The following is a 15,356-nucleotide window of genomic DNA, read 5'->3' as shown; positions in this document are numbered from 1 at the left end:
AGGTCTTATGAATGTTTCAATATCAAGTACAACATGATTATGGAGAATCAGATCCAAGACGCAGCACTTTTATTCACAAATTTAAAATTTATTATACCAAAGACAGGAACATCTGTGTTGTCTCTTTTCCATGTGGATATATTTGTTGTATTACTGAACTTGACACAGTCATGCCGGTGAGAACAGTTACTTCAGGAGGGAGGTGGGACTAATATTAAGTGTAAGTGTCCATGTATGTGTATCTTGTGCGTGCCTGTGTGCGTGTCTGTGTGCGTTTATTAGATACAGTGATGACTACAGGTAATCACAATCAAAGTGGAGCAAACCATAGCAACATTGTGTAGTTATTTTGCATGGAATGTTTTTTTACTGAGCTGCAATTGCACATATACATCTGTATGTTTGTGGGTGTATTTGTATGTGTGTGTGCTGTCTGTGGGTCTACTATGAAAGAAAAGGAGGAATAGAGGGAGAGGGGGGTTGAAACCTCCATTACAGCAAAACTCTTGGTGAACCAAACAGCCTCCCCACCATTAAAACCTTCACCGACATACAGGTATGCAGTTCCTTTAAAAGCATAAGTATACAACATTTCTCTTATTTACAATCATTGGGAAAAAAAATCACCATTTCTCTCAGAGAAGATTAGTAAAAGTGACTGAGTCACCATAAAGAGTATGCAACTCCTAGGAGTTAGTATTCAAAATTTCTACAAAAAAATTCTATGCCGTTTTACAGGCCAAGAGCCATGATTTACTGAAGAAATACAGTATTTAAAGTGCCCTATCTACAACAGTTAAGTGTGGTATTACTGGTGTACCATTCGACATAGTTTACTGATAATAAAAAGATTATGTGTCTCTGTTTTTAAAAAGTTCTTTTCAGCAACTTCACTGCTTTCACATTAAAAGATATGGTCAGTTTTTAAAAAAAACAAACAAACAAACAAACCAACCATGGAATCGTTATCCATATTAACAAGTGTTGTGGCGAGCTAATGCTATTGCAAAGAGACTAGTGTTGATTACATACTCAGCTGGTTGTCTAATGTAAAAACAACGTTTCCACAGTCTGTGAGAAGAGCACAGCCACAGAGCTGCACCCACAGGCTTTTCAAGAGGGTTCACATCTTTAAAGGGCTCATTTGCTTGTTTTGTTCAATGGATTTCTGGGTAAAAATTGGTGGAGCCGGTTAGTGCATGGTTCTTCATCAATGAGGACGTGTAGAGAAAGGAAGGCTGGTAAAAAATAAAGTATGATCAACCTTTTCGTGTGCGTCTTACAGCCTCCTGAGGGAGCTACTTTCTTTGTGGGTTGAAAACAAATTTCGGCTCCTGTGCATGCTGCAGCTCGGAGGAGATGAGACTGTAGTTGGTGTCGTTGTTTCAGAGTGGCGTGTCGTAGTAGTCCGAGGGCTGATCGCTCCCCGGCGGCTTCTGCTGTTTCTGCTGATGCTGCTTCATGATTTCCTTCACCTCCTCCTCCAGCTCAGGCGGGATGATGAACTGGTCGTCCGGGTCGGGCTGGGCCGGAGCGGTAAAGTAGCCCCCGGACTTCTTCGAGGGAGCGTCAGCGGCCACCTCGATCAGGTTGTGACTTTTTTCCTGTTGTGCCACGGACCCATTAACCCTTCTCTTGCCAGCTAACTTTCCTCCTTCCCCAGCTCCGGCTCCCTGCTCGTCTCTCTCGATCTCCTCGCCCAGGCTCATGTCGATGCCTTCCTCCAGGGGCTCAGGGGTGCATGGCGGAGGTGGAGGAGGAGGTGGAAGAGTGAGCAGGTTACACTCCTGGCTTGAGGATGAGGGTAATGTGTTTTGTGTTGAAGAGGAGGACGCTGCTTTGAGGCAGTGGACATCTGCTTCTACTTCAACCCGGCTCCCGTTGGAGAAAACACCAGCGATGGGCTCCTCGTCCTCGCTGTCCAGCCCGTTGTCGGAAAGTGCGCTGGAGAAGGTGGCGCTGGAGAGCTGCCTTTGGAAGGAGCTGGCCAAGCAGGCGGGATGGAGGGCGCAGCAGCTACGGGCTGAAGGCAGCTCTGCACCTGGGTACAGGTACTGGCAGGGCTGGGTGTTTGCCAGTGTCTGGGCCTGCTGGTGCTGTAGGGACATGGAGTGAGCTTGGTGGTGCAGGTGGAGGTGAGGATGGTGAGGCTGCTCATGCACCAGCACCAAGGAGCTCTGCGGCGGCTCGTCAGACGAGGCGGTGGAGCCCACTTCGCTGCTCATCTCACTGGTGCTGATCTCGCTGCTGATCTCGCTGCAGGAGGATGGCGGCACAGGCAGGGAGCCGTCTGACGGACGCTCCTTGATGGCGGAGGACGACGGGGGGTAAGGGCCCAAGCCAGGGCTGGGAGGAGGCTGGGGAGGCTCGGAACAGCAGCAGGAGCAGCAGTCTTCACTCACACTGAGCTGGACCACGACAGCGCTGAGGCTGTCTGTGCAACCGTAGCCCTGTGCCAGCGTGCACAGCTTCTTCGCAGCAGACAGGCCATCGGGGACGTTTCTGACAGCTTCCACAGCCTCGGTGGGTGACACAGCATCCCAAAGGCCCCGACTCCCCAAGATGAAGAACTCATCCTGGGGGGTGAGAGTGACGGTCTGCACGTAGGGACAAGGGATGACTGATGGGTAGAGAAAGGAGTAGCCCATGATCCGTGTAGAGTCTGTCACCCCATTCACCTTGTTGTCCTGTGAAAAAAACAACAACAAAAAAACCGTAAAAACAAGGCTCATGCAGTTGACATCTTATGTTCCAGTTACATCACCTTGTTGTTTTTAATGAATGCATCACCTCAGCGATAAAGGACGGATGAAGGATCCTTACCTCGGTGATGATAGCCCTGTGCTGCCTGATCCTGCAGTATTCCTCCTCGATCCCCACATTATGCAGCAGTGACAGCGATAAAGGCTTCCCGTCGCGGCACAGGATGGCCTGGCACTTGCCCACGTTGGCAGCTGTAAGGGTGAAGCAGCCTGCCGGGTCGGTGGGGTCATGGCGAATGTGACACAGGGCAGCGGAGCCACCCAGTTTCTGCCCGGCAGTTCCCAGTTTTCTACGGTAGCGAAGGAGGAGTAGTAGGCTTTTAGTCTTAATCGATTCACTGTGAAATGTATCGTATGTGCAGGAGGCCGATATAATTTGCCTGTGTCCTACCTTTGCATGACGAGGAAGGTGTTGGTCATGTAGTCCTCCTCGCTCTTGGTCTTGTGGATCTCTTCAGCCAGCACGTCATTCATCGTGCACTGCAACAGATAGGGCACTTCGACGTTCCTCTCCCCGTCAAACACGCCGTACAGAGCCTCACGGCTCCCGCAGAAACTGTTGACTGAGAGAGCTGCGACACACAGTCTGCAAAGAAACACAAAAGAGGACGTACGGCCATTGCTCTGTTAGAAAGAAAAAAATAAACACCCTCTGAGAGACCTTTAAAGACATGTCGTTCTTCTATTCTCATATTGATCATACTACTCCACACACTCAGAAGCATGAAGAGAATGCCTTCTGTGATTCACTCGAGCGCGCAGCAGCTTCAGCGTCTTCAAAAGCGGACTCGCCGAGTGAACGTCACATGGAAACGATGTGAGCAATCTGTTCTCTTGCATGCACGCTCGTGTGTGGAACAGCCAATTCGGCTCACACAGAGATGTTTTGGCATGTGACTATACATGATTCATGTTTTCAATAAGCACCACTTCAACGTTTCCTTCATCTGAGTCATCTGGCTTTAACAATGTGAAACCTCGAGAGGTTTGAATTAGAGAGGCCTCACTGTACTGGTGTGGTGGTGGTGGGTGGTGGGTGGTGGGTGGTGGGTGGTGGGTGTTCCCCCCCCCCCAGACTGAATTGAACTCACTTGTTTTTGACGCCCGAGGCCTCTGTGTAACCATGACTCCACACAGCAGGCCCACCAGATGCCTCATTGGAGAAGGTTGGAGGCGGATCGATACGGAAGCAGCGAATATTACTGGAAAAACAACAAACAAGAAATAGTGAAAATCACTGTTTTACAAAGAAGCATAAAGATCTGCTGTAATGAAAGCTTCCTACTCTGGGCTCTAGTTTCTCTTTGGAAAGGTGGTGTGAACATAACAGAGTTACTGGGTTAACATGGAATTCAGTTACAAGAGAAAAGCAAAAAACCGCAAATTTGCAATAAACAGTCTTTTTATTAATAATTCAAGCTTTGTGTTATATGTCTGTAATATCTTGCTGACACTCTTGAGACTCGATCTTAATCTCATTTAGGTTCTCCCTGTTAAATTCATTAAAATAAAATGAAATACAGACAGGTAGAGGAAATGTGTTGTTGGGAAAAAGAGTGGCCCTCAAAATGCAGTTTATAGTCTCATATAGCAGAGTTACACTGTACATTAAAAACACTGATACCATAGAAATACGATGACAAAGCAACATGAACATACTTGAGTTGTTCAAGGGTCTTGTGGTCCAGATTGAGTCGAGGGTTCCCTGTCAGATCCAGCTCTTGAAGCTTGGGAGGCAGGTTCTCTGGTAAAGTGATCTCACTCAGCTCGTTACAGCTCAGGTCCACACACTGAGAGCAGAGAGGAAGAGATGTGAGCACAAACACACACACACACACACACAATGTACAGACCTGAACGGTAAATAGATATGCAGAGAGATGTGCTACTACTGTCTTACTTTCATCTCCATCAGCTGCATGACCTCAGGAAAGACCTCGATGGAGTTGGAGTGGGCGATGAGTGTGTGCATTCGCCGGCAATTCATGATGGTGGTGGGCACAGTCTTCAGCATGTTTCCACTCAGGTCCACCTCCTCCAGTTCCTCCAGCTTGGCCATTTTACTGAGCAATGAAGGTGAGGATTGGATGATTTATAGATTACCCGCAAATATCAACAACTTATCGAGGGAAACTGGCCACATTCTTTACAAAGGGAAACTTCATAATAAGCTTCTACATTTAATCTATTCTGGGTTCATTTATAAATGTACAGATAAATTACTGATCTGCTGGCTTCAATAAAAAGCCCAAACAGCAACCAGTAAATTGTTAGCAGATTGCACACTCTGTAAGAATGTTAACATGTTAAAATTTCTAAAACAGCTTTGTTCTTAGCTGAAGGAAAAAACAAACAATTAATAGATAATCAAATGAACCAATGCTGAAAGTAATTATAAACTCAGTCCTGATTTGAAACACAGCAGAGAGAGAAGAGTAGATAACACTCAGGAGTTTAAAGAAAATCTTACCTGGCCGGGAACGTCTGGAGATGGTTGTAGGCCATGTGCAAAACCCGGAGGTGTGTGTGGCCCGTGAGCATGGGAACACACTTATCTGTGAGCCGGTTATTGGTCAGGTAGAGCTCCTGCAGGATGCTGTGACTCTCCTCTGATAGGCTGGATGGTGGCAGGTGCTCCAGTTTATTAGCTGATGCATTTACACAACGTAAACTGAAAGTTAAAAAAAAAAAGAGTTATTACTCTTGAAAAGAGAAAAACAATAAAACAAATAGCTGCATGGATTTCTGATTTTCTGACTCCAATGTCACCCATACTCTCTACAATCTTTTTTCCCTCCCTAACACCCTAACCCTTAAAATCTTGTCCTCAGTCTAAATCCTCTTCATAGGTTCTGTTCTCTATCTTCATATACATTTTCCCAGCAGCACTGACAAACTCAATCACAATCAGCTCCAGCTGGTGATTTATCCTACCTGTCAGATTTGAGGAACAGGTTGCAGGGAAGCTCCACCAGTTGATTGTGTTGTATGTCCAAAACCTCCAGCAGAGGGCGCTCTACTCTTTCAGGCAGCTTCTGCAGCTGGTTGTGTCCTGCACTCAGCTTCCTCAGACTGTTGCTGCATAACAACCTGCAGCACAAAGAGAAGCACAGATGAATGAGTCAGAAATGAAAGAACAAGGATAGACGCTAAATGATCTGGATAAACAGGCATGTATAGGACAATCAATGAGAGAGAGAGAGAGAGAGAGAGAGAGAGAGAGAGGTATTGGTAAATAGAGACACCGTTGGCAAGCAGTTTAGATTCTTCCATACAAGAGAAGGTAGAAAACTGTAGCAGCTGACAAAAAAAAGTGAGGGACACACTGGGATGGAATGGCAAAAATGAGAACGTAAAAGCAGAAAATAGCAGCGCCTCTAGTGGAGCCAATAGCTGGAATTCATCATCCTGACACTTATTGGGTACAAAAAAAATGCATCTGCACACATTGAAGGGGAACAGAAAAGAGAAATAAAAAGAGAGAGGGAGAGATGGTTGAGCAGGTGTGAGACAGAGGAGGTGGAAGCAGCATCTGAGCTGACCTTCCAACAGGCTATATAAAGAGTAAGAGAATGGACGAAGGCTGCAGGGGTTGTAGGCTATCTGTGTGATTTATGAGGCTCTATGGGGGATAGACGACTGGCCGGCAAAGGGCAGGGAGAATAATGCAGCACTGTAGTCCATTTACAGACTTCGGGACACATCCACAGGGAGACTCACCGCGCTGGGAGCTCAGTGATGAGGTTGTGGCTCATGTCCAGAACTTCTAGTTTCTTTGCTTCACACAGCCAGTCCGGAATGGACTCCATGTGGTTCCTACAGGTGCGGAGAGGAGCATGATGATGATAAATAGTGTGCAGTTTGTAAAGCGAGATACCTAACGTGAAAGGAAAAAAAAAATGCACCGGGATGTTTTTGTATTCCCAAAAGTCCTGCTCTAAAAAAAAAAGTGTGAGGGAGCAACTTAAGTTGTGCTTGAAATGTGGCTCCTTTTTTGTTGTTGTTGTTGTTGCAATATTCCAGGTTAACAAGTTAAAATCTCACCCATGCTGTGTTTGAAAATAGGACACAAAGATTGGAAAGCAAACTAATTTTTTAATAAGAGTTCAAGAACTTCTGTCTTTCATGCTAACGCAAATAGTTAGCTAGCAACAGTAGCATGATTTTTCATTTACATTAATGATTAAGGGTGAAGTGTTCAGGAATTGTCTGACGTTTTTTTAATTACAGAAGTGTTTCTTTTTTGTCTGTGTGTGTATGTATGCATGTGTGTGTGTGTGTGTGTGTGTGTGTGTTGCACTTGTGTGGAATTCGCTCACCTTGAGATGTCCATGTAGCTGAGATTGGAGGGCACAGGAGTGACATCGAGTTGTTGTATCTCTGCAGAAAGAAATCCAAACACATTAACCTACAGCAAGGACAGACGCACTCTATTACAAACGCAGGTAGAGGGAAATGGAGGGAAGCGTTTGGAGTGGGTGTGGGGTGAGATGACAAGTTAAAGAGGTATGATTGAAGAGACGATCAGACGGCGGCACTGATGAGAAAAATTAATTCAAGGAGAGGGGGGGGGGGGGGGGGGGGGGGGGGGGCTTTGAAGAAAATGAAGGATTACAGGAAAAGAAATGAGTGATGTCAGGTTTAGTGAGGTGTTGTTATGTGACAGAAAGGAATCTGCCTTTTTTTTTTTTTATAACCACACCCACCGTTGTTGGAGGCGTAGATGCCTTTGAGCAAGCAACCCTTGGCCTTGAGGCTGGTGATGTGGTTCCTCTCGCAATGCAGCACCTCCAGCCTGGGGAATACTGAGGCGTCCAGCTCCGTCAGCCTGTTATCCCTCACATCCAGCTGGGTCACGTGCCGCAGCAGGTCAGGCTCATCTGGCACCATGCTGGAGATCTTATTCAACCTGACAGGGGGGGAGCAGGGAAGAGGCTAAGGTTCAGCTCCAATTGGATAAGGTTGAACTGCACAGGCTGTGGCCTTTCTTGCAAAGCAGGGAACACGCCTCAGGTGAGGGCTGATATACTGTGCACCTTCTCGCTGCATTGTGCACGACATCCATGGAAAAGTGAGCTGTGAATCTGTTGCACTTCAAAGGGACTTTTGTGTAAACTACGGATTGATGATTTCAGAATATTTAATTATTATAAATCTTCCTTTACCATATCATGCAGAAAGTAAAGCTTCCAGTCACATGGGTGCTTGTTTGTCATGAGTGAGGGGCTTCTGACAAAATGCTGTTAGAACATACGAAAGATATTTTCTGGGCCATTTAGCCTTTATCAGACGGGACTGCTGAAGAGAGACAGGAAATGTTGGGAGGAGAGAGTGAGGAATGAAATGTAGCACAAAGTTGAGGTTGGTTTTTTGGACCAATGGCCGCTGCCTGGAGGACTATAGCCTCTGTTAATGGGGCCGTGTGACGTTAAGGAGCCGCCCTGAAGTGCAGGTAGTTAAATGAGGTATTGTAGTAGCATAATAGAAGCAGGGTAAAACGTTTTGGCATAAGCTCAAAACAATATTGTATTATTTCATATTATTTGACATATTTTAGTTTGTTTGCACATACTTTTCTAATAAAATCAATAAAAGCTCATTAGCTAGATTCAGATGACAAGTATTTAACAATAGTTTTTATTTACATATCTAAAGTCTTCTTAAAAGTTGGAAAAAAACAAAACCTAGAAAATAAGAGAAAAAAAAGGCAGATTTTTTCACATTTAGGAAGCTGGAAGTGTTTTTAATTGTAGAAAATAAGTTACCGAAGCAATTAATCCAATATAACTACTTTATTGTTGGATTGTTAAAACAACTCTCTCTCTCTCTGATTTCTAACTCTATCCACTGTCCTACAGTATTTTACTGATACAGACAAAAAATGGCCAAAATATAAATCTTTCAAATAGAAAAAAAAAAAAGACGAACTTTGAATAAAGAAAATCTCCAGCGACCGTTGAGATGACAAATAGGTTTGTATTTTGTGCATCAGTAGATTTGAAAACATTAGAATTGAGTCTTTATCTAATATGATCGACAGTTTTTCTTAAGCATTTTCATTATCTAGAGCAAATGGTTAATGTATTGATAAGCCTAACTCAGCAGAATGTTTATTTGTGTCAGCTAATTATTGAAAACATTTCCTTCAAATCAATGACCAGAAACAAGTTTCACTGTGACAAAAGAACAAGAACATCACAGTGATCTTTGCTCAAACAGGTGAGAGGCTTGGAAAATGTATTGACTGACCTTGCCAAAGTCAGAAGGAGTGAAGTATTAACTGGAGAAATAGTGCAAGTCATTGCAGCTCTGTGCTTCAGCAAACGCTGGTTAGACAGCTGATGGAGCCACGACAGGCAAATGATTTCCTCACTCCGTGCTCTCCTGTCTGCTCGTGTTTCGGATTTCTCTTTGTGTTTTCGTTTCTATCATTAGGGGCATGACGTGTGTCGGGGAGTGTATTCCTTCGGATAAGCATGACTCAGGACTTTAAGTGATGCTAGTTCTTGTTAACATAACCTGTACTATAATCCTCTGATCATGACTGGCTCGTTAAGATCGTGCAGTCACTGTCGTACCTTAGATCGATGTGTTTGACTCGGAGCAGTCGGAAATTCTGCAGCGTGAGGGTTTCTAAGTTGTTTCCGGCCATGCACAGCTTCTCCATAGAGGTCAGCTGCTCCAGCACCTGCGGAACGTGGCTGAACTGGTTGAAGGAAAGGCCCAAGTAACTCAACCTCTGAAGGGTCCCCAGCTCATTGGGCAGCTCATCTAGACTGTTGCCGTCTAACAGGAACGTCTGCAAACTGAGAGAAAGAAAGCAGATTAAGGGAAGAGGTGATAGGCAGGTGAGCATCTAAAAAGAGACCTTTCTTTATGTCAACAAAGAGTCTGGCTCAGGATCAATGACATGATGCCACTTGATCCTATTCACTTCACTTGTCGTCCAGAAGATGGCAGTAGCAGTATACATGCCCTATTGGACACTTGAGGAATTTACAGGCATACCAGATCATTCCTGCAGATTACATTTTCATCTAGCTCTGTTCGGAGCTGCATACCTGTATGTTCAGTTTCAAATTAGATCTGGAGCACATGCACAACCCATATGTCAGCTCTGACCCCGCTACAGAATCCCATTATAATGGCAGGCTGACTTGGGTGAAATAATACGTGAATAACAAGGTTTTAAACCCTTACTTAAATAAATGTCACATAAATTCACATGATTATGACACTCCTTTAAAGACTTGGCTTTCCATGGGTAAGGGTGCTGATCCTGGAGCTAAACAAACAAAAAAACAAAACGAAAAAAAAAAAAGCTTTGAGATCCCCATGAGGAAAAAAATGTTTTCTGGCTGGTAACACCTGTTGAAATGTTGGCCTAGAAAATAAAATTAAATCTGTGATTTGAGCTGTGGGGTAAACCCAATAACCTCTAAACCCTCAAAAATCTTTTATTTTGAAATAGTCATTATGTTGTTCCTTATAAAGTCTGAAAGACTGTAAAACAGTTCCAAAGAGAATTGTTGTATTACATGTGCACTAAAATACGAACAGTGACTCTCTGCTTATTAACAGGCTAACCTTGACAAAGAATACACACACACAATTAGATTTTCAACAGCTGCGTAAAAGGATAGAAAGTAGATTAGTGTGAACACATGTCTGAACTTTGAAGTCGGCGTCATTAAGATGTTTTTTTTTTAGGATTCATTTCGTTGGTCGTGAAAGCCAACATCTGGTCGGTTTCCTCAACAACTTGTCTGTGTCCTTTTACTTACTTGGCCATGGCTCCCACGGAGATGGGGACAGAGGCCAAGTAGTTACAGCTGAGGTTGACCTCCGTCAGTGTGGGGATGTCGCAGATGGCCATGGGGAACTGACCGAGGTGGTTGTTGGACAGGTTGAGGCTCCGTAGACGAGAAAATCTGCAATTAGAGAAAGGACAGAATTAATGAGGAGTGAGCTAAAGATGAAGAGAAAAGAGTGTGATTGGAGACCTGTGATTGGAGATGTTGTATCTTGTCAACATGAATATTTCAAAAAGGGCTGAAGATATTCATACATATATTAATGAATGTATTTGCAGGCGATGTAGCACGGTATAGCGTACAGAGAATTTGTTTATGTGAAAAACATGCAGTTAGTTCCAACAAGCTCGAAACAAAGCCTGCCTTAAGACTAGGACTAAACCTACACATGTGATTGTTGAGTAAACAAGTGCAGCATTGACGTCTCTGTTATTCATTCAAACAACAGTGACCGATGGCATTTGGCAAGGTGTCCTATGGCAGACCAGTGACCTTCAGAGGGGTTAGCCCCTCGGGGGGGAGGGAGCCACGGCAACAGGCTGGGTAAAGGACTCGCTCTGTCTTTATTTATCCATCTACTCACATACAGACACACACGCAACCTTCTATCACCTATCACATGCACAAAGAATGCAGATATGGCAAACTGCAGATGGGCTTTGTGCCATAATAGCACAGCAGGCAGGAATGCAGCTGCTTTAAATGGCACAGCTAGATTTTCCTCTTTATGTACGTACACACGCACATTTCTCAAACACGCACACAGTGTGTCATAGTGATGAATAAAAAGGCATTCGACACGTCAGGTCTATTGATTAGGATGGCTAAGTAAATCCAACTGAGGGTGACTCCCTCAGGCAGACAAGCAGGCAGTGTGTGAGTGTGTGTTGGGGGAGGGGGGAGGTGTGTGTGTGTGGGAAAATGTCATTCCAAGCAAACCATTAAATCAACCTCTGCAATCTGCTGAGTAACGCTCATTCCCCCCTCCTCAGAGGCTCTGCTGCTCTGTGTCACACTGTCCTGTCATTCCCCTCTCAGACTTACATCCATACACCCTCTTTTATACTGTTGCTGTTGAGTATTTTAAAACCGTTCAATTATAACAACCAAAAAAGACAACTAAAAATCTGTACCAAAGATAATGTATTACTCTTGTATTTATCCCTTTATATTGAAAGCCTCTTTGGCTCATGATATCTGTGCTAAATGTCAACGACATACAGTACAATTGACAAGGATAGCGACTACAATGAACATAATGGAGATTTTATCAAGCTCAAAATACAAAAGAAACCAAAACAAAAAACAAACTTTTTTATTGGACTTGGAAGGTTTATGTGGACTAACCAAAGACTGAAAATGAAAGTGAATGCTGCCCTGTGTTCCTCTGGATGAGTCAGCTGATTGCTAACACATTCCCCCCATAGGCGATTTTAGACCCTTTTTAGGGGTACTGAAGCACCCTTCAGGCCCTGACACACCAAGGAGATTGTCGGCTGTCGGTTCTAGTTGGACCATTGGTTTGCGGTCGTCGCCCTAGCTCTTCTTGTGTGTCCGTCTGTGACCCACCAGATCATAACATTATACACATGTTTGATAAGTAACTTAATTCTAGTTCCTATTATTTTGAATAAAGAGTAAAAACACTCATTACTATGTTACTTAGTTTAGTAGTAAAGTATTGAATAAATCATTTGTATCTCTAAATTGTATCTAACTACTTTAAAAATGCATACTTATGCTGAACAGAGGAAGGCAAGTTAACAAAAGTAAAAAAATGCTAATGATGCTAGCAACTCCATGATAGTGATGTGGACCAACACATTTCATGTTTCATTTCCCTCATAAAAATACTGTGGTGTAAAAAAGCCTTATGTAAATCAAATACATAAACTGAACCCCAAGTCGACCCTGATTCACAAGCTGATACTATGCTAATGTTGTGCAAAAATAATGTTCTAATGTCGATTTAAATTGTTTATAAATGTTGTTTTTGTCCTTCCTTGGTGTTATTGAGCCTTTCAGCCCATTCTTTATTGTAATATCTTGGTTTTATGAACTCATAACATTTTCTGATAAACCCACTGTGAGCTTCTAGCCCAAACACCAAAGAGCACTCATGAGGTGAACAGACATTACTCTAAATAAATCATTGTGTAGTTGCTTTGTGTTTGCTGAATATGTAAATAAGTAAATGCTTGCTCAAGTTTTCACTTTATAAGGGGACATCATGTCTATATTACATTTTAAGCCTCTGCTGTTGCACTGAAGTGACCAAAAAAATAAAAAAATAAAATCTCAATTAGGCTAATGCGACTTGATCCTTTTCTCTTGGCCTTATATACCCCCCTTCATGTCATATTTAGAGTTTCTGACACAATTCTGTCAACGTTTCCACCCTCACCTTTCTATCCATTATACTTTAATGTCCTTCGTAATGTGCAAACTGCTAAGCTGTCATAAATATGTAATTAAAGGGGCCAAAGGTTCAATCATATGCACAAACATTAGTTATCCCCACACTGTGATCAGCGACCTCTGTCTTACAAGAGAGATGCATGCTGGGTAGAAAGTCCCATGCCAGAGGATAGAGCTAGTATCCCGGACAACTGATTATGCATATCTGATTGGCAAATCACCCACCAGTTAGTATTTGGCCGAAGAGAGAGAGAGAGAGAGAGAGAGAGAGAGAGAGAGAGAGAGAGAGAGAGAGAGAGAGGGGGGGAGATAGATAGAGAGAGAGAGAGAGAAGCATGTGGCAGGTTCACATTCCAATCCTCTTGGAAAAATACAAAGCACCCTGACCCCACATTAGATGTCAGAGAATGCCAGTGTTTAGACAGAAACAAAAACAGACTTTAAAACAACTGTCCACACCAAAATGCATCAAAACAGCCACATTCACTGAGGCTGCACATGGAATATTGTCCTATACTACAGATCTATTAAATCAGCCTCTCAGGGGCAAAGCGAGTACTCAAATATCTGTGCTTTACGTTTTTTGTCAAATCGCCTCTATTTTCATCTAACTATTCCTCTCTTTCTCATTACTGACCTCTTTTTCTCTCATGCTGGGTCAAATGCGGATGAGCCTACTTTGGTTTGGCAGAGCTAAATGGATGTTATCTCGCTTGACCAGCAGGGGAGCTGTGCATCATTCACTCAGATCTCACACAAGGTATTTCCCATTGCATTGTTATTGTTTCTTTTCAGAAATTATCTTGTGACAAAGCAAGACGAGATCCTAACCTCCTACTCGTTTCCTTCAGAAAGGTACACAAAACATGCAAGGTTTTACATGCTCAGCACACACACACACACACACACACACACACACACACACACACACACACACACACACACACACACACACACACACACACACACACACACACACACACACACACACACAGGAAGTGCAGTCATCTTAAAAAAAGAAAAGAAAAGAGGACTGCCATACTGTATCAGCACTTGGTATGCGCTGACCCTAAATCTGTAGCCTGCAGCCACTTTCTCTGCAGCACACAAGCAGGCAACACTCTCTCCCTCTCTCACAGAACACACACACGCTATACTTCAGACATTGCTAGCACATAGTCAAGTATCAAATGTACACAATTTGTGAACTTATATCAGGTCAAAAATCTTCAAGCAATAGAAAGGTCAGAAAATACTTAACTGGCATGCACATGCATTCCCTTTATAAGAATGCAAACACATGTGAATGCACACCCACGTCCACAGACACACACACACACACACACACACACACACACACACACACACACACACACACACACACACACACACACACACACACACACACACACACACACACACACACACACACACACACACACACACACACACACACACACACACACACACACACAGAGAGAGACATACGTCTTGGCTGTGGGCTTTAATCTGGGAGAATGATAAGCACGCAGCAGATGGTGCCCACAGAGAGAGAGAGTGAGGGAGGCCAGGCACATTAAAAGCTTCCCTACAGACGCATCTAACCTTCTGGGCTCTGGGCTCGTTTGGCCTGGCCTGGTACAGCACAGCCCTGGCTAGCCTCTACGGTCCCTGCGTGCCAATGGCCCCGGTCCTAGTCAGCTCAGGTCGATTGCTTGCAAATTGCCGGCAAAATCTAAAGCTGTCCAAAGCAGCCAGCCATGACCTGCTGTGTCTGGTGAAGCCTCACTGTGTCAGTGTCTCGTCTCTCCCCTCCCTGTACAACGGCTCCTGTTGTGACCGAATTATGCTAAGCTTTGCTAAAAAAAAAAACTACAAAAAACCCCTCAAGTCTCATCTTGCCTGAACGAGCACATTCAAACTGTCCTGAATGGTCTCATTGCCTCTTCAACTTCAAGCCCGTCCACTCCTTTATAACCTATCACTTCTTCCTCCCCCTTCTTTTACAGTTCATCCCCAGGTGTGTTTACGGTAGATTTGCAGCGCCATTGTACCTCTGCAGCTGTTGCAGCCGCTGGTCTGCAGGCAGGAAGTTGTGTTTGAGGTTGAGGTGGGTGAGGTCCTGGCTGTAGAAGAGGTTGGGAGGAAGTTGCTCCAGGCTGCAGCAGGACAGGTCGACAGAGTTGATTCTCTGGGACACCATCTAAGCAGGAGAAAAAAGAGGCGCAGAAAGGATACAGGTAGAAAGAGAAACGTGGAGTTAAACAGGATTATCCCTCCTGCACATGACTGCACTGGTTTACTGCGAGTGTGTGTCGCCTGACGGTAGCTGGTCAAATGTCATTCGGTGGCCAATCTTCTT

The 15,356-nt window shown here is 44.1% G+C and overlaps 1 protein-coding gene across 1 annotated transcript in view; it reads right to left on the bottom strand.

The window, feature by feature from the left end:
• Window positions 1-60: 60 nt before the first annotated feature.
• Window positions 61-15,356, bottom strand: part of phlpp1 (PH domain and leucine rich repeat protein phosphatase 1) — a 45,422-nt gene continuing 30,126 nt past the window's right edge. Inside the window, exons 4-17 of the mRNA XM_079347705.1 lie at window positions 15,049-15,197; window positions 10,547-10,693; window positions 9,341-9,568; window positions 7,469-7,671; window positions 7,082-7,142; window positions 6,483-6,578; window positions 5,697-5,852; window positions 5,233-5,433; window positions 4,663-4,825; window positions 4,422-4,552; window positions 3,854-3,964; window positions 3,154-3,348; window positions 2,824-3,052; window positions 61-2,687 (exon numbers count right to left, since the gene is read on the bottom strand). Coding sequence (XP_079203831.1) covers window positions 1,386-2,687; window positions 2,824-3,052; window positions 3,154-3,348; window positions 3,854-3,964; window positions 4,422-4,552; window positions 4,663-4,825; window positions 5,233-5,433; window positions 5,697-5,852; window positions 6,483-6,578; window positions 7,082-7,142; window positions 7,469-7,671; window positions 9,341-9,568; window positions 10,547-10,693; window positions 15,049-15,197 — 3,372 coding nt within the window. The 3' untranslated portion in view covers window positions 61-1,385. The remainder of the gene's footprint in view (window positions 2,688-2,823; window positions 3,053-3,153; window positions 3,349-3,853; window positions 3,965-4,421; window positions 4,553-4,662; window positions 4,826-5,232; window positions 5,434-5,696; window positions 5,853-6,482; window positions 6,579-7,081; window positions 7,143-7,468; window positions 7,672-9,340; window positions 9,569-10,546; window positions 10,694-15,048; window positions 15,198-15,356) is intronic.

Source organism: Symphodus melops, assembly GCF_947650265.1.
Source record: "Symphodus melops genome assembly, chromosome: 7".
Lineage (NCBI taxonomy): Eukaryota > Metazoa > Chordata > Actinopteri > Labriformes > Labridae > Symphodus > Symphodus melops.
This window is presented reverse-complemented; position numbering and strand designations above follow the sequence as displayed.